This window comes from Salmo salar, chromosome 11 (genome assembly GCF_965601325.2).
Source record: "Salmo salar chromosome 11, fSalSal1, whole genome shotgun sequence".
NCBI classification, from domain to species: Eukaryota; Metazoa; Chordata; class Actinopteri; order Salmoniformes; family Salmonidae; genus Salmo; species Salmo salar.
In genome coordinates, this window is record NC_138301.1 from 35,829,280 (window position 1) to 35,852,432 (window position 23,153).

General features: G+C 43.2%; 3 protein-coding genes across 3 annotated transcripts; 2 read left to right on the forward strand and 1 right to left on the reverse strand.

The window, feature by feature from the left end:
- Nucleotides 1–740: 740 nt before the first annotated feature.
- On the forward strand, nt 741–5,475 carry LOC106562634 (uncharacterized). Its single transcript, XM_014127595.3, has 6 exons — nt 741–893; nt 1,728–1,794; nt 1,951–2,346; nt 2,728–2,856; nt 3,742–3,832; nt 4,139–5,475. The coding sequence occupies exons 2-6, from the start codon at nt 1,755–1,757 to the stop codon at nt 4,536–4,538; spliced, it is 1,056 nt and encodes a 351-aa protein (XP_013983070.1). The 5' UTR covers nt 741–893; nt 1,728–1,754; the 3' UTR covers nt 4,539–5,475.
- rasl12 (RAS-like, family 12) lies at nt 4,069–11,303 on the reverse strand. Its single transcript, XM_014127598.3, has 6 exons — nt 11,167–11,303; nt 10,801–10,919; nt 10,335–10,391; nt 9,947–10,020; nt 9,366–9,556; nt 4,069–7,218 (listed from the first exon to the last, which is right to left on the reverse strand). Exons 2-6 carry the CDS (start codon nt 10,910–10,912, stop codon nt 6,870–6,872), a joined length of 783 nt encoding a protein of 260 aa, XP_013983073.1. The 5' UTR covers nt 10,913–10,919; nt 11,167–11,303; the 3' UTR covers nt 4,069–6,869.
- A 106-nt stretch (nt 11,304–11,409) lies between these two features.
- Nucleotides 11,410–15,218, forward strand: LOC106562633 (kelch repeat and BTB domain-containing protein 13). The gene has a single exon (XM_082957898.1). It carries the CDS (start codon nt 12,653–12,655, stop codon nt 14,189–14,191), a length of 1,539 nt encoding a protein of 512 aa, XP_082814024.1. The 5' UTR covers nt 11,410–12,652; the 3' UTR covers nt 14,192–15,218.
- Nucleotides 15,219–23,153: the final 7,935 nt, after the last annotated feature.

Below are 23,153 nucleotides of genomic sequence, written 5' to 3' on the forward strand. Positions count from 1 at the left end.
TAGGGAATCTTCACCACCAACCAACAAAATGATTTGTTATTTGAGTATCCTCATCCTGTTGATTTTTAAAGTGTTGGCAAATGTATTTGTGTTCCCAAAACAGTTTAACTCAGTCACTTAAAAGGCCAGCCTACTTCTTTCTCCTCTGCTAAGGTATGGTAGATGACCTGGAGGTCATTTACCTTTAACTGTAAAACATACTTGCCATAAAGAAATAAAAATCCCTTTAAGTCTCTTGTTTAACAGACAGATATCACGACAGTTACACATGTGCCAGATGTTTGACCAAACACAGACTGTTTTCCTCCCATGTCTACAAACTGCAATGGCAAGGTCCCAGCAAGGCTAACTAAACAGTAACCAAGCAACCCTGGTCACTGACCTTGTCAATGCAAGGATAATGCCCCCCCAATGTAGAGTTTAAAAGCTTGAACACAGGATGGATTCCATTCCATTGAGTTAGGAGAAGATTGTAATGAAGTAGGCCCAGTTGTGGTGCAGTACACTAGGCAATAGTTTACAGTAGCCTAATGAAGCATTCACAACTTCTTATCATTGAGAACGAAAAGACTGCCATCACTATAAGGAGGCTGTTTCACCTGTCTCAACATTTCTCTCTAGCAATAACATCCCCAACTAGACTTCCAGACTCTGCATTTTGTAATAAATGAAGAACACATTGCACCACATAAAAAGTCCCCATATCCCCAGCTATAAAGGGAATATTTACAGATGCCATATAGCCATAATCAAGAGACTCACTGAACCAATCTCCTCCCACATGCACTTTGGAAAGCCTCTCCTCTGCGTTGTGTATGTTCAACAGGTAGAATCATTTTCCCCACTGCACTACCTCCCTTCTCCAAGTCAGGCAGTGAGAGAAACAGTCCCTGGTAAGTGAGAATTGTTTTCATTACCTTAAAGCTACTGTCTGAAATTGGTACATACATTTTTTTACTTTTAAATGAATGATATATAGCCATTGGTTAGGAGGACTTGTAGTGTATTATTTTTTATTTGGATTGTTAATGCTTATAGCAACTTTTATTGATAGGATGTTTGGATCATAATTAATAGGATCATTGGGGTAATAAGATTGATAACCATCAGCTTTTGATGTGTACTGTACACACAGAGAGTCAACCATTAGATTATCTACATTTACATTTGAATTTGTTTATGGGATAGGAGTATGTTTCGATTTAACCTCTAACATTTTATTGGCGCCTTGCTATCGGCCATAAAAGTGCAATGATGGACAACTTTTCTAAATAGTTTACTTGATAATGAGTATTTCTCTTCAGGACCAAATATTGTAGCCTAATACACACTATTACAGTACGTAATGGGATATACATGTACATAATGGAATTAGCAAGGTACAATGCCTCTACATACTTTCAACGTTGTTTTGAGTGTAGAGATGGAATTGCGGCATAAAGAAGGCAGTGCTTTGGATAAACTCTCAGTTTATAAGGTGGATGTGTATGTTTCCCTTTGGTCCACTAATTCAATGCAGACTTATGCTTTGTTTTTGACGGTTGAGAAGCCCAGTAGAAATGTGTGCTGGATACTACCATCCCAGGAATACTATCATAAAACTTTCTAATGTGAACCAAGCCATAATAAAAGTTACATTTACATAACTATGATTATTATTATGTGTAAGTGTTGATCTTGTATTCTTGATTAAGGGAATACATTGCCATTCTGATTTATGTCAACAGTCATTGCAGATTTCATCCACTTCAGACATGTTTCGTGTGTGGATCAAACTCTGTCTCCTCTTGCCAGGTAATGCTATCCCTTCACACGTACACCTTTCACTGAAACATCAAAAATCCCCTGATTCATTTCGTCATAAAACCACAACAACAAGTGGAAGCATGTTTTTGATTTGTCATAACACTACGCTCACTACAATGCATGTCCACTATACTGCACTTCCAGGGGTAAGTAGTTTCATGATCCACAACACCCTCCACAGCCTGTGCTTGGAGGACTTCCCCAAGACGGGCCTGGTTCAGCTGAATAAATGCAACCTGGACTCAGTTCTCCAGCAGTGGATCTGGAGGGACCAGAGTCTCCTGGAGCGTGTGGGGACCTCCAGGTGCCTGTCGGCCCACCACTCTAACCCCATCCAGACTGTACCCTGTGAGGGGGTAGAGGATGGGGGACACAGGGGTGATGGGGGGCTGCGGTGGGGGTGTGAGTTGAACAGGCTGATCAGTCAGAACAGTTCTCTGGAGCTCTCCACAGACGGGAAACGACTGACGCTGTCCCACAGGAGCAAGCAGACCAAGTGGAGGTCTCTGGATGAGGGGGATATATGCCAGGAGAGGCTCAGTAAGTGATTGTTGTTACCTCCAAACAAAACCTCATGGCATGAAATTGGATCTTTGTGTAAATTGACTTACATGAGTGAAGCTCTAGAATGAGCCAAATAAGCACTCAAGATTATGAAAATAATGTAACATTTTCATCTCCTTTTGAATGATTGACTTCATCACAAGTTAGCAGTTGTTAGATTGGAGCTTTGTGTGAATTGATACTGTATGGGCCTCTCAAACCTAGGCTAGAAGATATTAACTCAATGTCCTTCCACAATAGTCCCTCAGTCCACCTTGGCCACATGGTGCCATTGTGGCCACCATTTTGTCCGCATGAAAACTAACACAGGGGATGGTGATGCAATATGTGTTTGTAAATTTGTATTGGCACCTGCAGGATCCAAAAGGGCATCGAGCGATCCCGATGAGTTTGAGGTGAAACCTGCGGAAGAGCAGAAAGCGGAGCCTCCTGGTATGACCGATGAACAGAAAGAATTCCTCAGATGGTTCTATCGCACTGAGGACCGTAAGTGCTGCTCTTTACAAAGCTATTGTACCTTTTTCCCACTACCGAGCTGAGCCAAACTGAGCTAAGCTGTTCTGTGCCTTGCTGGAAAGGACAATGAGGAAGGAAAATAGCCAAGCCAGCACAGTACAGATAAGGTTGGCATGATAGTGTGAAAAGGGTATTATTAGTGTTGTATTAGGTTGATGTTGTTTCAGGGTAGCGAACTGATCCTTGGCCATTGTTTGGGAAATTACAAGTAAAATAGATATGATTGGATTGTTCTTAAGTAGGCTATTTGACAGCTCCATTACGTTATCCAGCTCCATTACGTTATCCAGCTCCATTACGTTATCCAGCTCCATTACGTTATCCAGCTCCATTACGTTATCCAGCTCCATTATGTTATCCAGCTCCATTACGTTATCCAGCTCCATTATGTTATTCAGCTCCATTATGTTATTCAGCTCCATTACGTTATCCAGCTCCATTACGTTATCCAGCTCCATTATGTTATTCAGCTCCATTATGTTATTCAGCTCCATTACGTTATCCAGCTCCGTTACGTTATCCTACTTGAGCAGTTTGTTCTTACAATATATACTCAGTTAATCAGTTTTCACTTTTCATGGCACTGTAGTGCTGGTGGTGTCATTTATGTGATCTGATCCCAAAACCTCCATAAAGGGATTGGTTATAGTGAAGCACTTTTTCTCTTAGTCAGATTTACATGGTAGTAAACTTTTATACCCGCCAAGGCTCCAAGTCTGTAAAAAAAAAAGCTGTTAAGTGCACACTTGGTCCAGGTTCCAATGTTTTGTCTTTGATCACCTCTGAAATTTCCTGTGGGGTTATAAAGGTGGGAAGATTTTCCGCAGTTACAACTATGTGTTTTTGTCATCACAGCAACTCCCTGGAAGTTTGCGATGCTGGCTCTGTCCTTCGCTGCCCTTCTGCTGGGCTGTCTGCTTCTGGGAATGGGCTCCATGGCGAACAAGTAAGCCCCTATCTGATACTTACTCAACTTAAGTAGACTAATGTCTACCCACTCAACTCAAAAATACTAATGCAATACACTGTAATTCTAAACAAGAAATATCCCATGTGTCTTCAATTATGAAACATGGTGTGGTGAAGATACTTATGGTCAACAACAGTAATTGATGCAACCAAAGGCTCTGTGGAACCTAAATACAGGACCTGTTATGGAAGAAAACAAAAGCAATCGCCATATTTGCGCGTGTTGGTCTGGCCATCTTTATTTACACCACAGTGACTACATTTCCCATCATCCTCCACACAGAAACAGGAATAAGATAGCCAAGTACAAGGCGGCGGCCATGAAGCCGGAGGCGGAAGAACTACAGGTCATCGTAACAGAAGTTAGAGGTCAAAGAACTAACTCAGAGGTCAAACCCGTCAACAGCACTTCTGTCCAGGTCAGTATGAGCCAATCTGAGATCCCAGTGAGCCAGGCCAAGCCCCTCCAGGACAACGGGGAGGTAGTGGGGCTCAAACCGGGGGACATTGTGGTGACCTGGAATGACGGGAACGTGTCCAGCCTGTACCCCGAGCCTGAGGGGGAAGTGGAGGTGTTGGCGGAGGTAGAGAAAGAGGAGGTGTTGAAGAAAGAGGAGGTGGTTGAGGTGGTGGAGGAGGTAGAGAAAGAGGAGGCAGCGGAGGGAGTGGTGGTAGAGGGATGAAGGAGAGAGATATAACAGCCACGTTTCTCATTACTGCTCCTCTGCAGAGGCAGAACAGAAACTCCTATTTACTTAGGCATAACTGTCATTTTAAGTTGTTTTATTTTTACCTGTAACTTAAACAACTACTGTCTGTTTAATTACTGTAATGCCCTTTTTACACTACTTTGCTGAGCCAGACCGTACTGTGCTGTGATGCGTAACCATGCCAGCGCAGTACAGCTTGACTTGGCTCAGTAGTGTGAAAAGGGTATACAACTACTACAAATAATGCTGTGTACAAGATGTGCAGTATCACAGTCATCATTCACAAGTACTTTACTGGTTGCAGTTTCAGCAATGCTTGGAATATACATCTACTGTAAACATTGCTGGCCGTCGAAACATCGCAACCAACTATTTGGGATACCAAATAGTTTGTAAATGTTGTTTTTTGGTCATGAAGAAGTGCAACGTGTTGTTTATAGTGTAGTTAAAAGTTTTCCTATGTCACTTGACAGTATGTAGGAACACTTATAAACCATGTGTCATAAGCTATTCAAGTTTAGTCTACTTGGGAAACACTAAAAGGCAACTAAACATGGTCTGAGATAACATTAAGATTGGAAGATCAAACTTCTCTTTATACATCTCTTTTGTAATTCTATTTGTAAAGTTTTTTTTAGTTATAATGCTGGACACCAGGAAGATTAGCCGACGTCATGGCATCAGCTGATGGGGATCCTAATATAATCCAAACTCGAATTATCTTGCTGTGAGTATAGTGGAAAGCTCTTGTGAGAGAGTATTCACATATAGATGTTTTGGACTGAAAACAGAATTCAGTTGGTTAACTTTTGTCATCTCCATATGTAAGATAGATTTTCCTTGTGTTATAAAAGCATTCCACCATTTGCAGTATTTACAATAAGGAAATAAAACTGTTCATATCAACATAGTTCTGTTTTGTACTTTTGGTTGGGATGGCATTAGCATACAATAGTATAAAAATGTGTTTTAAGTTACAAGAAATGCAACAGTTGTTACACTGATGAGCCTGAGGAGGGCGCCCACAACTCGTGAAATCAATGTATATATGAAGTTAAAGCCCCAATGCAGTTGTTTTGATATCAGTATCAAATAATTACTGGGTAGCAATTAAGTACCTTACTGTAATAGATTTCCATTAAAATTGGCAAAAATAGCTTTTTAGCAAAAACATATTTCTCAAGCAAGAATTTCACTAAGAGTGGGAGTGGTCTGAGATGGGAGGGGAAAACTGAAAACTAGCTGTTATTGGCAGAGATGTTTGGAACTGTCTTTGTTATTTGTCTATGAACCAATTTATAGCATGGTGATGTCACCATGGAAAGCCAAAACTCAAAAGGGTTTGACTGCACCGGGCCTTTAACTCAAAGATTGACTTGCTACTTACTGTTATGTGTTGCAACATCAATAACTTAAAACATGTATCTACATTAACAAAATATGTCTTCATTCGATCAAATTAGTTTTCCTTTAAAGCTTATTAAAATGTATATAAAAATACATGTGCATAGTGTCAGCAATCTACACTACAGTGAACATACCATCACCATCATAAGCACTCCAATCACCACAATACATTTGGCAACTAACATAACTTTGTCCCAGTAACTGACTTCAAGACAAACTTTGAAAACTTTGGCAATATAAATTCAACATTCACAATGACAGTTTAAACACCAGTCCATTACTGTCCATCTCTCAAGGAGCTCTGATAATTACTGTTCCTTCTCTTCACTTGAAGGTGCAGTAAGTCATCATGATGTTTTGGTACACGCTCCAACTTAGTGATTGTGATATCCATCATGACAGTTTCTGCTGCATACAGTATGTTGATGGCTTGGTTGTATGTTATTCTGACTCCATTTTGTTCTGCTTTTCACATTTGACACAGTCCATTGTCTCTCATAACCTATTTCACAGTTCTCTCACTTGTCCATATTGTAAGCCACTTTGGCAGACTTGTCAATAAGTCACTTACGGAAAGTCCAGGTTGAGTCTCAAGTCTTCGAGCCTGAGACACTCAGAGTCAAGTCTCAAATCTCTGAGCACAAGTCCAAGTTAAGTCTGAGCACAAGTCCAAGTTAAGTCTCAAGTCTGGCACAAGTCCAAGTTAAGTCTCAAGTCTCTGAGCACAAGTCAAGTCTGAGCACAAGTCCAAGTTAAGTCTCAAGTCTGGCACAAGTCCAAGTTAAGTCTCAAGGTTTGAGCATAAGTCTCAAGTCTTTGAGCACAAGTTTGAGACAAGACTCAAATTTCCAGTCTTGGTCTCATGGTCTCAGTCTGGTCTTATTCTCCATCAACTCATCAGAAGATCTTGAAGCCCTTGAGCAGCGTCAACGTGGGTGCCCGCCGTTTGCTCTGTGCCCGCGACGACTTGACCGTCACCAGCTTGGCGGTGGCGGGCACTGGGAGCTCCTTGTAGCAGGGGGTGTTGAACGGGGGCACGGTGGCGAGGCTGAACAATGGCTTGTTGTCCTCACTGATGTAAAGGGGGCGTAATGGGGGGCTTCTTTTGCCACCCGCCTGCCTGGCCTCCCTCACGGCTTCATGGAAGACCCGCTGGACAGACAGGAAGTCCAGGCAAGCAGACACCTCGAAGAACAGGCAGCCGAAATGGGAGGCGAGGGCCGAGCCGTCCAACTTACTCACCTGCCTGAAAGACAGAGTGGGTGAGACAGGGTGATGGGGAGTGAGGAGAGAGAGAGAGAAGAGAGCGAGAGAGAGAGAGATAAGGAGTGAGTGAGTGAGGATGGGTGAGAGAGAGAGGTGATAACAGAGAGAATGAGAGAGAGAGGGAGAGAAAGAGAAAACAGGAGAGAGAGAGAGGGAGAAAGAGAAAACAGAAGCCCTTTAGTTGAAACAGCTTCAAAACAATAATGTGCCAACTTTGCACATATCATTAGTCAATCACACTCCGTACATCCTTAGCTAACAACAAACTTTCCCACAACTTTAAAGAGTGTTCCCTTAAAAGTCTCATTAGGTCATAAACTAACGTTTTCATAGGAATGTTCCAAGAGATTATTCCATTCAAATATAACTAATGTTCTCAGAACTTAAGATATACATTTTCTAGACATGTTTCATGGGAACGTTGCAAGAACATTTACATGTATGTGTCCAGTTTTCTGTGGGTTTGGAGAATATTCCATCGACATCCCACCAAACATACACTGAACATGATTGTCATACTCTCCGAACATAATATATTGATGTTCTAGACACGTTTCATGTGAACGTTGCAAGAACATTCATGTGTCCAGTTTTCTGAGCGTTAAGAGAATATTCCATCAACGTCCCACCAAACATACACAGAACATGGTTGCCATATTCTCCAAACATAATATATTGATGTTTGGGCCTCCCAAGTGGTGCAGTGGTCTAAGGCACTGCATCGCAGTGCAAGAGGCATCACTACAGATCTGGGTTCGTTCCCGGGCTGTGTCACAACCGGCCGTGATCGGGAGTCCCATAGGGTGGTGCACAATTGGCCCAGCGTCGTCCGGGTTAGGGGAGGGTTTGGCCGGGGGGGCTTTATTTGGCTCATTGTGCTCTAGCGACTCCTTGTGGCAGGCCGGGTGCCTGCAAGCTGACAATATTTGTCAATTGAACAGTGTTTCCTCCGACACATTGGTGCAGCTGGCTTCCGGGTTAAGCGAGCGGGTGTTAAGAAGCGCGGTTTGGCGAGTCATGTTTCGGAGGACACATGACTCGACCTTGAGCCGGTTGGGGAGTTGTAGTGATGAGACAAGATCGAAATTGGGGAGAAATAATAATAATATATTAATGTTCTAGACAAGTTTCATGGGCAACGTTGCAAGAACATTTCTGTCTATCAGTTGTCAGGACATCACCTGATGGAACCAAAGAAATGTTGACCCACAAAATTTTTTAATTACACATCATGCCTTGTTACTAGCAACATGACAACGTCTTACACCTAAAAGAAAAAAAGAAGGTGTGTTGGAGTGGCTATAAGTCTGCTGGCCATTATTGCTTCATACATTTATGTACGTTATATGTTTTGGTTAAATATAGCAACATGAAGACATCTTACACTGGGAGACAAATATAAGTGGTTGGAGTCTTGCCATGAATCAACTTTACTGGAAGTGCTTCAATAAACATGAGTCTTTCCATAAACACTAGCTAAGAGGGCTTGGGTTGCCACACATGCAGCAGTGATGGAGGTGTGCATTAACATTGAGTAGGACTGACATGATGTTTCATTTCAGGCTTTCAGATGACTACCAGAAGTAGGCCTAGAGCTGCAAAACGCTTTGGTGTTACTTGAGAGGCTATGGGCCAAAACAGAACTTTGCAGACAGCATCACTCCTCCTGGAAGCCCTGTCGGACCGGACCAAGACATGCCTTGGCTTTTGGAGTATGTTGTGGTGTGGGTTTGAATCGCAGGTCAGCCTTGGTGGGGATGATCCGGATTATATTGAGAAGTGTGCATGTACAGAAAGCCTATTTCTAATTAAATGCACCTGCCTCTTAAATGTCCACCAGCTGTGTCTCTAACAGTCTAAAACAGACATCTTGGCATGCAAGACTTCTGCACCGGTATCTCTCCATGTCTAACTACTGTGGTATGTATCGCTGCTACTGGCTATGCTGATATGAGCCAGTAGTGAGCTCTGAGCGCCTGCGGCAATGCTTAGTAGCTATAACACCGGAATCTCATCAAGACGTTTGGACCTCTTGGTATAATGTCTCAGGCATTACACTAACAGACGAGTAGTTGCAGGTTTGAGTCCCACTCAGACTTCCATCCACCCCACCAATTCGCTACACACCTGTATCTCTCCATGTCCAGCTTGTTGCCCAGCAGTATAATGGGGGTCTTGGGCTGCAGGGCCTTGGTGTGGACGGTGACGGCCTCCAGGTACTGTTGGCAGCCCTCAAAGCTCCGTCTATTGTCTATGCTGTAGACCACAAGGAAGGCACTGGCCCACGAGAGGTAGCGCTCACAGTTCACTGGGCCGTCCTGACGGTAGAGACAGACAAGGGGAAAAGGTCATCACTTCAAAACAATTAGTGGCAAAGGCTTTAGAAGACCTATCAATTTATTTAGAATAGAATAGATCTTCAAATGGTATCCATTTGCACAGAAATTCTGTCATTGTGGCCCGGCTCTTGTAATGGTAATGCCCCAGCCTACGGCACACACGTCTTCCGGTTTGAATCCGACCTACTGCCCTTTGACACAACCTCTATCTTTCCTCACTATCATCCTCTGTCTCTGTGTTCAATGCAAATCTGAAAACCTTTTTTTCTTCTGTCACAGTGTCAGCGGCAGAGCAGCGCCCCTGGAGCAGTTCAGTGCCTCAAGGGCACAACGGCAGTAGTATAGTCTTTCAAAAAAGACTATTCCCACCTGGTCAGCTGTGTCCATAACTTTCACAACGACAGGCTGTTGGTCCACCATCTCCTCAGAAGAGTAAGTATCCTCTAGATGGCAGTGAACACAACATGGAGGTCACAACATTGACCCAACATCACAATACAGTCATTCATGTGTCAATATGAACAAGTTTATTGTACATTTCTCTGAAAGTGCATCTGCCGATTCTTGTATAGTTAGTGTACACAAACTATTACAGAGGTGTTCTAATGTCCATACTAGCCTACCATAAAAGGCATTCCCAATGCACAGCGTGATTCTAAATGGTACTAGAGGGGATGTTAGGACAGAGCCTAAATTATTTATTTAACAAGGACATTTCTTGACAAGTGCATTTTATTTCAGAAGGTAACAAGCTTACCTAGATTGGGGTCATATTCACTGATGAAGCGCTTGGTGAGAAATTTGACAGTCAACGCTGAAAAGAGAGAAGGGAATCATTCACTTCCTGTTTAGATTCAGCTCTTTGTTGTCAGTCTGTCACACTGTACAATCTAGTGTCCCAAATGGGGCATGGGAACCCTGTTTTTATATAAACACTCCCATGAAATATCAGATAGGAGTAGATTGCTTTTCATGAATAACAAACTATCAAAACTGGGACTATCGAAACTGGAATAAAATGTAAACAAAACTGGGATCTACTCCACTACAAATACTAGGGATGACAAATCAAGGCAAGTTCCTAATGTTTGGTTTACTCAGTGTATATTAAGTGGCAGAACACAATATGAAACCAACCTAAACATCACTAATGTTTTAACAATAAACACTAAATCAATCCAATAGCATATGAAGGAGAAAAGGGAAAAAGATGGGTGGGCCACCTGATTTTCCTGAGCCCCTCACTCCAAGGACGACCACATTGACCTCAGGTTGTCCCCCCTCAGGGATAGCAGAGAAGTTACAACTCCTTGCTTTCCCAAACATCAGTGACATCTTTGGACTAAAACCCAGGAACACAAGTTTCCAAAACAGATCCAATTAACAGGATCTTTATTCAGTGCCCACATGCGTTATTCAGAATATTATTAACAATAAAAAAAACATCACGTAACCAAATAATATAAATGTTTATAACGGTATCATAAACACTAATATTAATGCATATGGATGATAGGCTACTATGCAGAAAACACAAATAACGCCCATGTTGAACGTTTCCATAACGTTTCAATATAACCTTACCTTACCTTAAAAGGTTTTCTCAGAGTTAAAGACTGGGGTAGAAGTGACTCGGCTAGTTGGTTTGATGTAGTTTAAAAAAATCTGTATTACATTTAAAATCATATGAATCCAAATGCAATAAAAACATCCCTACGAGTTTTAGAACGCGCTCTTAAATCCTGTCCGATGATGAGGATGCTCATACACGATGGTGAAAGAAGCCCGAGCAGCTCCGTGTGCGCGCAGCTGGTAGGACCTTGCGTCGAGTAGACGAATTGGTTAACATTTGCTGAAGAATGTTGCTGCTTACGCACATGATTTACTGCCAAACTCCATTTAAGGCAACTGAGGTGAGGTCTCATAGTTATTCTACATGCAGTCAGATATGATTTGGCAAGGTAGGCCTTTCTCATCTCCAACTAACTTCATTGACAAGAAACAAGGACATCAATAAAATGGTTATGTCAGTTGAGATGGTTGGATTGCATCCAGTGAGTGAGTGATTCTGTTGTCTTCATGCAGCATATTTTCCTTCACAGATAATCACATACCTTCACAGTTAATACTTTGCACATGTTAAAGTAATTGCTTGTGTAATAGATTCAAATCTGACATATTTGAACAGAAGGAACAAAGAAAAGGTACCTTTTGACATACTGGACTTGGTTTTCCCCTTTACCCTTCAATGAATGAGAACTCCACTTCCTCCTCATTCTCTACATTGGTGGCAAAGGTGGTCTCTGGCCTCTGTTGGAAGAGCGCCCCTATTTGTATAGGGGTTTGTGTGGAGGACAGAGAGAGGAGTAATTATGTAGCCTTGTGTGTAAACATTTACATTATTTTTATAGGGGGTGAACGATTTATACTGCAGTAGGTGAATCCGTCCATGTGCATGCATGTAAGTATTTGCACAGGTGCCACGGCTGTATTGGAACAAGGACTGGTAGCATGCTGTTGTCATGTGCAACAGATCCCTAACAGACAAGGTTACTAAGAATTTAACTGTTTGGAATAATAGTCTCGTATAACAAATGTGACCTCAGGGAACAATCTATTGTTGTCTCTCACCTTTGCCCAACCGCTCCAAGGCCAAGAGTTCTGACATTTTCCGCTGGCACAAACTGTCAGCCTCACAGACAAAGACCAATAAATCATCAGCATAACTGTACTGCTGTGCCCATCCATTCGCCCACCCGCTCCCATCCGACCCATCTCCGCTTTCCAGCAGGTCAACACTAGATTCCCCTCTGGCTGCATGTCACCATAATGTATTATAACTGTGCCACACGTTGCCTAACTGCTATCTATAGCCTCTGCTATTCTCGTAGCTGTGAATAGCAATACAAACAGTGGATACCCTGTCAAGTGCATCTGCTCTGCACAGAGGAGAGGAAAGGGGGGGGGGTTCGGTCTAGCTGCTACTGTACCTAAAGGAAATATCATCATGGATAAAATATCATGCTAGGACATGAGATATTTTGATCTGACTCAGCACTTCGTCACTCTTGACAAATGCAAATGTGCTGTTTGAACACTTCAGTTGAGGCGATGGAACCAAGCAGCTGCCCTGGCTCAGGGACCGACAGTGACAAGCCTGCCCTCGGCAAGCCTTTGGACTCAGGGATGGACAGCCTGAAAGTGAGAGTTGACGGGAGCGTTTTTGTGGTGAACAAAGTCCTACTCGAGCAGCACTGTGAGTACTTCCGAGCCCTCTTCCAGTCGGGAATGCGGGAATGCCAACAGGATGAGGTCCATCTGCAAGGGCTGAGCGCCCGGGGATTTGTGTTGGCGCTCAGGGTCCTGGACGGGGATCGCCCCATCCTGGGTGGTGACGAGATTGTGGAAGCCATAGAGTGTGCCACATTTCTACAGGTGGAGTCTGTGACAAAGCACCTGACCAATATCATCAACTCAGAGAACTGCTTGTTGATGTACCACACGGCCGCGACCTACGGTTTATGGGATCTGTCCCATCAAGCTGCTTTATTCATTAAAGACATGTACTCGGACCTAAAGGAGGATGTTGTGAGCACCTTACCAGAAGACCTAGTGGAGTACGTTGAGTCTCTCATCCCCAGTCGGTACGTCACAGTCTGCAGCCACTCTCCTACCGTCGAGCAGCTCCAGGACTGTCAGAGGACAGTCTGCTACCTGGATGACGAAGATAGAGAATGGAAGGTGCTGAGTCACCTACCCTTAAACACAAGCACCACTATGGCAGGTGTGACCGTGCTAGACAACAAGCTGTACATTATAGGAGGCGTCCACGACATCAGCAAGAAAGTCGTGGACTCTGGCTTCTGCTACGACCCAGAGAGTGACTCCTGGTCCACTATTTCGAGTCCCCAGCAGCCACGCTACAACTTTACGTTAGTGGGCCACGAAGGCTGCCTCTACGCCATCGGTGGGGAGTTCGACCGGAAGTCCATGGCGTTGGTGGAGAAGTACAGTGTCTCCACGGCCACCTGGCACTTCGCCGCTAATCTCCCCTGCAGAGCCGCCAATGTGGCCTCCACCAAAGCCATGAGCCGCATCTTCATCTGCCTCTGGAAACCCAAGGGCGTTACGGAGATCCACGAGTACGTCCCTGAGAGGGACCAGTGGGTCCTGGTCACCACGCTAGTCCGTGACCAGAGCTATGGCCACTGCATGGTGGGCCACAGGGACAATTTGTATGTAATGCGCAACGGGCCCTGCGAAGACTTCCTGATGTGTGTGATGGACTGCTACAACCTGACTACGGGTCAATGGACAGCCTTGCCGGGGCAATACGCAAACAGTAAAGGAGCCCTGTTCACATCGGTAGTAAGAGGGGACTCAGTGTTCACCCTCAACCGCATGAGGACGACGGAGTTCGCCGTGGAGGAGTACAGATGGAAAACCAAGAGAGAGACCAAGGGCTTCGGGCGAATCGGCTCCATGTACACGTTTCTCATGAGACTGCCCAAGGCCAAGACTGTGGGAAACACTGAGGTGTTGACGGACGGGCTGGAGTTTGGGAATCGGATCGACCACAGACGCAGAGACTCTCTGCTACAATGCTTTGACTGACTTCCTGTAAATAAGTTTAGTCTTTTAATATCTCCTGACAAACCAACAACAGGACAATGAACTAGAATGCTTTGACTGACTTCTTGTGAATAGGTTTAGTATGTTACTTGGGCCACTTTTAGTAGGCAAACGTGGAACGTTGCAGAAAGAAATGTCATGAATATAGCTAACGATTCCTTTTTCTACATGTCAGAGAGGCATGTTTGTTCTTCATAGCATATTTCTATCTGAATATTACACAGCGTTGTGCCGTTCTGAATGTACTCTCTACAAATCAACAAATTAGCTAAAGATGTAAATGTCAGAGACAACAGTAATTTGTAAACATTAAAGTTTGCTTCATTCATGACAAGTTGGAAACTCGGAACCTCTGAGTTAAAATGAATTAACATATTGGTTGATTTGGATACTTTCCAAGTGGGAAAGTTTCCAAGTGGGAAATATCAGTTTCCTAGTTTCCACATGTCATGAATGCAGCATATCTTCCCAGAATAAATAAATAGCATTTAAGAAACTCTATAGTAATATTGTCTTCTATAGTTCTTTAGAAATGTGTTGCCTCAAGTAGCCTTCTGGGTAATTTGACTCTGTATCCAAGTAAAGTGTACTATAATCAAGTGATTCATTACATTGAGTTGACACAGCCCTACCAAAGAGCTCTTTCCATGAAAGCCAAACACATGTTCAGTAATGTACGTAAAGACTGAAATCCTTTCCTGTTTTTACAACAAACAAACCATTTATAACCCAGGCTCAGGTCCCCAAGGCATTCGTTGCTAGAGAACAGGGTAAGATAAGCCTGGCGGTGTTCACGCTGTATAATAAAACATTTCTGTAACGAGTGCATGTTTGCTGCCGTCTCGGGACAGGTATCCCTTGAAGGAGAGATTTGTATTCTCCATGGGAACACCTGTGTAAATACAGGATGATTGGAGAATTCAAATGAACAGATTGTCTTTGGCAGAAGATATATGAAATAATTGTCTTTTTAATGATCAAATAAAACACTGTTCAAATAATGTGTTAATGGGTGAGGAATGTTGCTAATGATGTGCAGATTTTTCCACTTATCAAATTATATAACCATTCATTTCCCCTACAGTTAACAGGCAAAAATCTCCCTTGATGATATAAGAGTGGTTCTTTCCCTCATTCTTTAGCCTACAGCAGTGGAGACTGGTGAGGGAGGACGGCACATAATAATGAATGGAATCAAACAAATGGAAACCAGGTGTTTGATGTGTTTAAGACCATTCCATATATTCAGTTCCAGCCATCACTATCAGACTGTCCTCCCCATTTAAAGTGCCACCAGCCAGCACTGGTCTACAGTCTGTTAACAGTCTATGAGTGAAGTTCATTAATAGCAAAGTGATAAAAGAAATGCTCTCTTGACCAAACATAGAGGACCTCTAAAGCTCTCCCGGTCCATCAACAGAAGATACACATCTTTAATAGACGCCGACTCTTCCCTTTGCTTCGCTGCTCCCATCTAAGTTCTGCCGTGGCTTTGATAGTCAAATAACAAACCTGTATTGTGGTAACCCCGTCCGTCTGTCCGTCGTCAGCGGGGAAAGCATGGCAAAAATGTGGAAGTGTATCCCACACATATCAAGACCTAATATGATGTGGGTACCAAGAGACATGAGTATGATATTACAAGTATATTGAATTTTGATTCATCAGAAATGTTTTTTTTGTAACATCTGAAAACAGAAATCACAATTCTCATATTCATTTGATCTGTACACAATAGTTTTGTATCATAGGCAAAAACAAATCAAATGAATACAAAATATATTCAATACATTTTAAAGTGCAAGTTACAGTATGTACAACTTCAAGTGGGTCATTTCAGACAATCTGCCATATAGAAAAAGATTTACAAGCTTCTTTCAGGTTTCTATCTTTTACCCCGTACACACACCCTACAAATACAGATAATGACTTACCAGTAACACAGTCTGCATCCCAAATGGCACCCTATTCCCTATATAGTGCACTACGTTTAAACGGAGCCTATGGGCCCTGGTGAAGAGTAGTGCACTATAAAGGGAATAGGGTGCCATTTGGCATGTAACCATAGTCTACTGGATTTTATTTAATTACAGATCAAACTTAAGTTCAAAATACTACATGACAAATGCTGTGACACTTGAAACTGACAAAGACAATTGACAATGGGCAAATCACACCAAACATTGTCAAAACCTGAAATGTAATAAAACTATGTAATAAATCGATTGTCTGTAAATTGTATTGTTTAAGTTTTACTTTTCCTAGAAGGCCACTGTTCATTTCCTGATTTGCTAGAATGTGTAGTTTTAGTGTGCTCCAGTCAATCAACATTGTTTCAACATGCAAATTGCAATTTGCAAATGACATTAAAAGGGATAGTTCGCTGAAAACTCATCATCATCGTTTTTGCTCTGGACTGAAAGTGCTCAGTCTTGAAGACTTGACTGGTGACATACACAATTTTGGGGGATTGTATTAACAGTGGACTAATGAACCAAATAGTAAAATACCCACCTCTTTAAAATACCCACCTCTTTAAGGAATACCTAGGATAGGTTAAGTAATCCTTCTAACCCCCCCCCCCCCAAAGATTTAGATGCACTATTGTAAAGTGGTTGTTCCACTGGATATCATAAGGTGAATCCACCAATTTGTAAGTCACTCTGGATAAGAGCGTCTGCTAAATGACTTAAATGTAAATGTAAATGTAAATGTAAATATAGTTTGAGTGAACTATCCCTTTAATATGATACATTAGCTAACATAATTGTTTGTAGTAAACAGGCAAAAAGGAACTGTGTTTGTGTTGGTGCATGTATGTCTCCTACAATGTATTTTTCGTGGGAGCAGACATTGACCCTGTCATGCCACACGCATCATCAGCTCTTCCAGGGCCCTCTCGCGGTGGTTCTCGTGGACTAACAGAACCTCTTTGATAGCGTTCTGCTGGAAGCCCATCTCATTGAACTGAGCCAGCAGGTGAAGAAACTCCTCAGCCTGAGGGGAGAGACAGAGGAGAAACCATCAGATGATAGAGCAGCTTTTACAGTTAAAGGGATAGTTCACCCAAAGGACATGTTGATTTTCTTACCCTTTTAGCAGTTTATGGACAAGGTAAGACAACACTCCATGCTTTGGTTTTGTTTACCTGGCCACGGTCTCCAATTGCTTACTTTTTAGCATTCGGAAGGTAAAGAAGCCAATATGTCATTTTGTATTTTGGGTGAACTATTCCTGTAAATCCAGCAGTACAATTCAATTCAAATTGATTTGTTGTTCATTAGAGGAAAGCTGTGAGGTAAATAGAGAATACCAAGATAAATAAATGAATAATCTATGATGTTTACCTTAGTCTCACAGTTCTGGAACATCTCCAGGGCCTCCTCCACCTGAGCCTCGTCGTAGCCCCGCTCACACAGTCTGTCACAGGCCACCAGATAGCGCAGGATCTGCACACAACAACCACAACACCACAGATTACTACGACTAATAGCATTACTGTCAGTTAGCAGGTAAACAGTTGCCTGGGTAACTGTCTGTCTCTGCACTCAACAGCAGTCTGAAAGCCAAATATATTCAAGAGACGAGCATTAGACATAAAGCAGCCACAAATATGGTTGACAAGGTGATTCGAAGAATACCCGCTCCACACCATCACTGACCTCAACTGACTTGGATATTTGATTTTCATATTGTCCTTTCCAGCACGGCTTCAGTAACTATGGTGGATGTGTAACCATGTCAGTGCAGTACAGATTGGTAGTGTGAAAAGGGTAAATGTTTCAGTGTAACTGAGTATTAACTGATGTGGTTATTGTGAATCTGCCACTGTGCTCTGTGGTGTTCTATATCAATATGTGTGTTATTATGGCAACAGTCCAATTACGCCTAACACAGCAGTATCTTTAACAGATTATTATAAAATCAGATCATATTTCTGTGTGACAACTTGGTCACACTCTCTCACACACTCTCACACACTCTCTCTCTCACACATACACACACACACACACACACACACACACACCACACACACACACACACACACACACACACACACACACACACACACACACACACACACACACACACACACACACAATAAGCTTATAGACCATTCTTGTGCTAATGACATCACTCTGAAAAGGAGAAGAACTGATCTGAGATCAGCATGGTGAAAGGTAATATGTGTGAGAGCAGCGTGACCCATGGCCCTGCTTTAACATGTTGAGCTGGGAGGGAGAGAGAGGACATAGGATTACACTGATTAAATAGCTAATTGATTAAAGAGTTGATCCCTGTTAATGTAACTCTCCAGCTGCCTTCTCTCTTCACTGGGAGAGAGGGAAGGAGGAAGAGAGATAGAGAGATGGAAAGAGAGAGGGAGATATGCGAGAGAGATGGGAGGAAAGAGAGATGGAAGGAGAGGGAGAGAAACAGAAAAGGGAAGAGAGAAGGTTGGGGAAGGATGGAGAGAGAAATAGATAGCAAAAGGGGTGGGTGGTGTAGAGAGAGAGAGAAAGAGAGAGAGGGGCAGGAGGACATAAGAAAAGAGCTGAACCCTGGCTGGAACCTCCACACCGCAGGCTAGGAAACTTTCTAAACCATTTAGCATAGCTAACTTTGTGTCACTTTATTCATGGTCAAGGACACTTTGATAAGGCCTTGACCAGAGGCAGCCCCTGAGAGAGAGAGAGAGAGAGAGAGAGAGAGGAGCCAGAGGAACCCCCTGAGAGAGAGAGAGGAGCCAGAGGCACCCCCTGAGAGAGAGAGAGAGAGGAGCCAGAGGCACCCCCTGAGAGAGAGAGAGAGAGAGAGAGAGAGGAGCCAGAGGCACCCCCTGAGAGAGAGAGAGAGAGAGAGGAGCCAGAGGCACCCCCTGAGAGAGAGAGGAGCCAGAGGCACCCCCTGAGAGAGAGAGAGAGGAGCCAGAGGCACCCCCTGAGAGAGAGAGAGGTGCCAGAGGCAGCCCCTGAGAGAGAGAGGAGCCAGAGGCAGCCCCTGAGAGAGAGAGAGGAGCCAGAGGCAGCCCCTGAGAGAGAGAGAGGAGAGAGAGAGAGAGAGAGAGAGAGAGAGAGAGAGAGAGAGAGAGAGAGGAGCCAGAGCCAGCCCCTGAGAGAGAGAGAGAGAGAGGAGCCAGAGGCAGCTCCTGAGAGAGAGCAAGAGGAGCCAGAGGCAGCCCCTGAGAGAAAGAGAGGAGCCAGAGGCAGCCCCGAGAGAGAGCGAGAGGAGCCAGAGGGAGCCCCTGAGAGAGAGAGAGGAGCCAGAGGCAGCCCCTGAGAGAGAGAGCGAGAGGAGCCAGAGGCAGCTCCTGAGAGAGAGCAAGAGGAGCCAGAGGCAGCCCCTGAGAGAAAGAGAGGAGCCAGAGGCAGCCCCGAGAGAGAGCGAGAGGAGCCAGAGGGAGCCCCTGAGAGAGAGAGAGGAGCCAGAGGCAGCCCCTGAGAGAGAGCGAGAGGAGCCAGAGGCAGCCCCTGAGAGAAAGAGAGGAGCCAGAGGCACCCCCTGAGAGAGAGAGAGAGAGAGAGAGAGAGAGAGAGAGAGAGAGAGAGAGAGAGAGAGAGAGAGAGAGAGAGGAGAGGAGCCAGAGGCCAGCCCCTGAGAGAGAGCGAGAGGAGCCAGAGGCAGCCCCTGAAACTATATATGACTGCTGAAAACACACATAATACTGAGCAGGTTATGGAAACTTTGGAGTATCTGATATCTATTTTTACAATGGTGTTTTTTTACCCTCCTCTCTCCCTCTTCATAGGCAAATGGCATCAAATACGAGCCGGGCTGCGGGGAGCTAAAACCATATGTTCTGCTCTGCCGTTAAACACCAAAGCCAACTGAGGTAGATGCACACTGTCAGATGGGGAAAAGTTGAGTGTGCTGGCAGCATGTCCGGCTACGTGGACTCAATGCTCAGAAATGTGGCACTGTAGCAATTTACACAAACGTGGGGCTTTTGGTTGTATGTATTTGTATTTATTAAGGATCCCCATTAGTTCCTTCCAAGGCAGCAGCTACTTTTCCTGGGGTCCAGCAACATTAAGGCAGTTACAGTGTATACACAATTAAAAATATTACATGACATTACATTTCATAACACGGGTCTTGAGCAATACATTCCTTGTGATTTAACATTTCGGAACTTATTGTACCGTTACAATATGAAGCACAGAGCTAGGTTGACATACTATTCCAAATACTTTAGCTGGACTTGGTTGAGTTTGCTTGGTGCAATGGAACCAATACAATAGTCACAAAAGTACAATCCCCGCCCATCTGGCATTCCAGGTAGGCTAAAGCAAACGCTATTACTATTTGAAAGATTTGAAATCGTATGTGAACCCAGGTGTGATGCAGCATTAGGGATATCAGACTTGGTTGGCTTGGAACAGAATAACACAGGAGACATCCAGGGGATAAAGGGATATGGTGGAGTCTTTGAAGCACGTCTCCAGTCTGTTGAAGCTGCAGAGGATTAGGGATGTTTAGTGATCTGCTCTCTTTACTTAGACAGGACCGCTAAGCCTGAGCTAAGGGCCTCTTTACACTAGTCTGACTACACATACTAGTTCCAGGACACATACTGCTGTTGTGTATTAGAGACGGATCTAGATTCAAATCTCTTTCCCAAGCCAAGTCTGATGGTAATGTAGGAAACATCTACAACACATACCCCTCTTTACATGTTCTGTGTAAAGCATAGAATGTATGGTGGAAATACAATGGCTCTGATGCCACATGTCCCAGCAAAAATGACCTTAATTACTTTTTTATTCTGTAAACCAAAATAAAAAATGAAAGGTTTTTAAAATGTCCACTCATTTGTGAATCGTTGCATTAATCAAGTGTGCAACATTACGTGCAATATGGTTGAGATGACAAGCGCCTGTATAGTTTGAATTGCTATACTTATTTTGTTTGTCTATATACAATGGTATTTATGGTACGCTAATAGCTGCACAAAAACTTGAAGCAGGAATGTGGCTTTGATCGCAGAATTCAGATATGACTTTTTAGCACGATCCACAGATTGTTTTTTTTAACTACAGCGCACGACATGGTTCAATGTGCCAAAAAATCAGCACAATCTACTTTTTCATTTTTTTAAATTGCCGGCGTCCTGAAGCTAAAATTGGGATCATGTATACTCTACTGACGAACATTAAAAAAGAGTAATGGAGCGCAATGTACAATACGGCGAACTAAGCAAAGCAAGGATTTGTGGCAAGTACATGGGGGTCGCCATCTTTATGCACCTCTGCTATTGAAAAAGAGAACAGAGAGAGAGACTAGAAGATGTGGCTGGCAGGATCGGAGAGAGCTCTGTTTCAACTACATTTTATGACAATGTCTTATTAGGAACGAACCCAATTGGCTGCTACATCATCATATCACTCTGTGTGGTGTGTCAATGATGTCATGTAAAAACACATATTGCTGTGGATAAAAGCCTCTGCTAAATGTCCATAGTGTTGTGCTGACCACAGAATTAACCTGTTGGGGCTAGGGGGCAGTATTTGCACGGCCGGATAAAAAACGTACCCGATTTAAACTGGTTACTACTCTTGCCCAGAAACGGGAATATGCATATAATTAGTAGATTTGGATAGAAAACACTCTAAAGTTTCTAAAACTGTTTGAATGGTGTCTGTGAGTATAACAGAACTCATATGGCAGGCCAAAACCTGAGAAGATTCCATACAGGAAGTGCCCTGTCTGACAATTTATTGTCCTTCTGTAGCCTCTCTACCGAAAATACAGCATCCGTGCTGTAACGTGAAATTTTCTAAGGCTTCCATTGGCTCTCAGAAGGCGCCAGAAAGTGTAATGAGATGTCTGCAGTCTCTGGGCTAAGTACAGCAGCTCTGTTTGTTACTGGCCTGCCTGGGGACAGTGACACTGGAGATGCGCGTTCATGTGAATTCTCCATTTTGTTCTTTCAGTCTTTGAATGAATACAACGTCACCCGGTTGGAATATTATTGCTATTTTCCGAGAAAAATCGCATAAAAATTTATTTTAAACAGCGTTTGACATGCTTCGAAGTACGGTAATGGAATATTTTGACATTTTTTGTCACGAAATGCGCTCGCGTGTCACCCTTCGGATTGTGACCTGAACGCACGAACAAAACGGAGCTATTTCAATATAACTATGGATTATTTGGAACCAAAACAACATTTGTTGTTGAAGTAGAAGTCCTGGGAGTGCATTCTGACGAAGAACAGCAAAGGTAATCCAATTTTTCTTATAGTAGATCTGAGTTTGGTGAGGGCCAAACTTGGTGGGTGTCAAATTAGCTAGCCGTGATGGCCGGGCTATCTACTCAGAATATTGCAAAATGTGCTTTCGCCGAAAAGCTATTTTAAAATCTGACACCGCGATTGCATAAAGGAGTTCTGTATCTATAATTCTTAAAATAATTGTTATGTATTTTGTGAACGTTAATTGTGAGTACTTTAGTAAATTCACCGGAAGTTTTTGGTGGGTATGCTAGTTCTGAACATCACATGCTAATGTAAAAAGCTGGTTTTTGATATAAATATGAACTTGATTGAACAAAACATGCATGTATTGTATAACATAATGTCCTAGGAGTGTCATCTGATGAAGATCATCAAAGGTTAGTGCTGCATTTAGCTGTGGTTTTGGTCTTTGTGACATATATGCTTGCTTTGAAAATGGCTGTGTGATTATTTTTGTCAGGGTACTCTCCTGACATAATCTAATGTTTTGCTTTCGCTGTAAAGCCTTTTTGAAATCGGACAATGTGGTTAGATTAACGAGTCTTATCTTTCAAATGGTGTAAAATAGTCCTATGTTTGAGAACTTTGAATGATGACATTTTGTGGTTTTAAATTTGGCGCTCTGATTTGTCACTGGCTGTTGAATAGTGTGGGACAATTTCGTCCCACGTACCCTAGAGAGGTTAAACAGAGCACTAGAACGGACAT

Coding starts and splice junctions, on each gene's coding strand:
- LOC106562633 (XM_082957898.1), top strand. CDS start 12,653: ATGCAAATGTGCTGTTTGAACACTTCAGTTGAGGCGATGGAACCAAGC.
- LOC106562634 (XM_014127595.3), top strand. CDS start 1,755: ATGTTTCGTGTGTGGATCAAACTCTGTCTCCTCTTGCCAG. Junction 2,857..3,741: donor GTTCTATCGCACTGAGGACC/GTAAGTGCTGCT, acceptor TTGTCATCACAG/CAACTCCCTGGAAGTTTGCG. Junction 3,833..4,138: donor ATGGGCTCCATGGCGAACAA/GTAAGCCCCTAT, acceptor TCCTCCACACAG/AAACAGGAATAAGATAGCCA.
- rasl12 (XM_014127598.3), bottom strand. CDS start 10,912: ATGTCACTGATGTTTGGGAAAGCAAGGAGTTGTAACTTCTCTGCTATC. Junction 10,392..10,800: donor GAGGGGCTCAGGAAAATCAG/GTGGCCCACCCA, acceptor CTCTCTTTTCAG/CGTTGACTGTCAAATTTCTC. Junction 7,219..9,365: donor CTGGACATGGAGAGATACAG/GTGTGTAGCGAA, acceptor TCTGTCTTTCAG/GCAGGTGAGTAAGTTGGACG.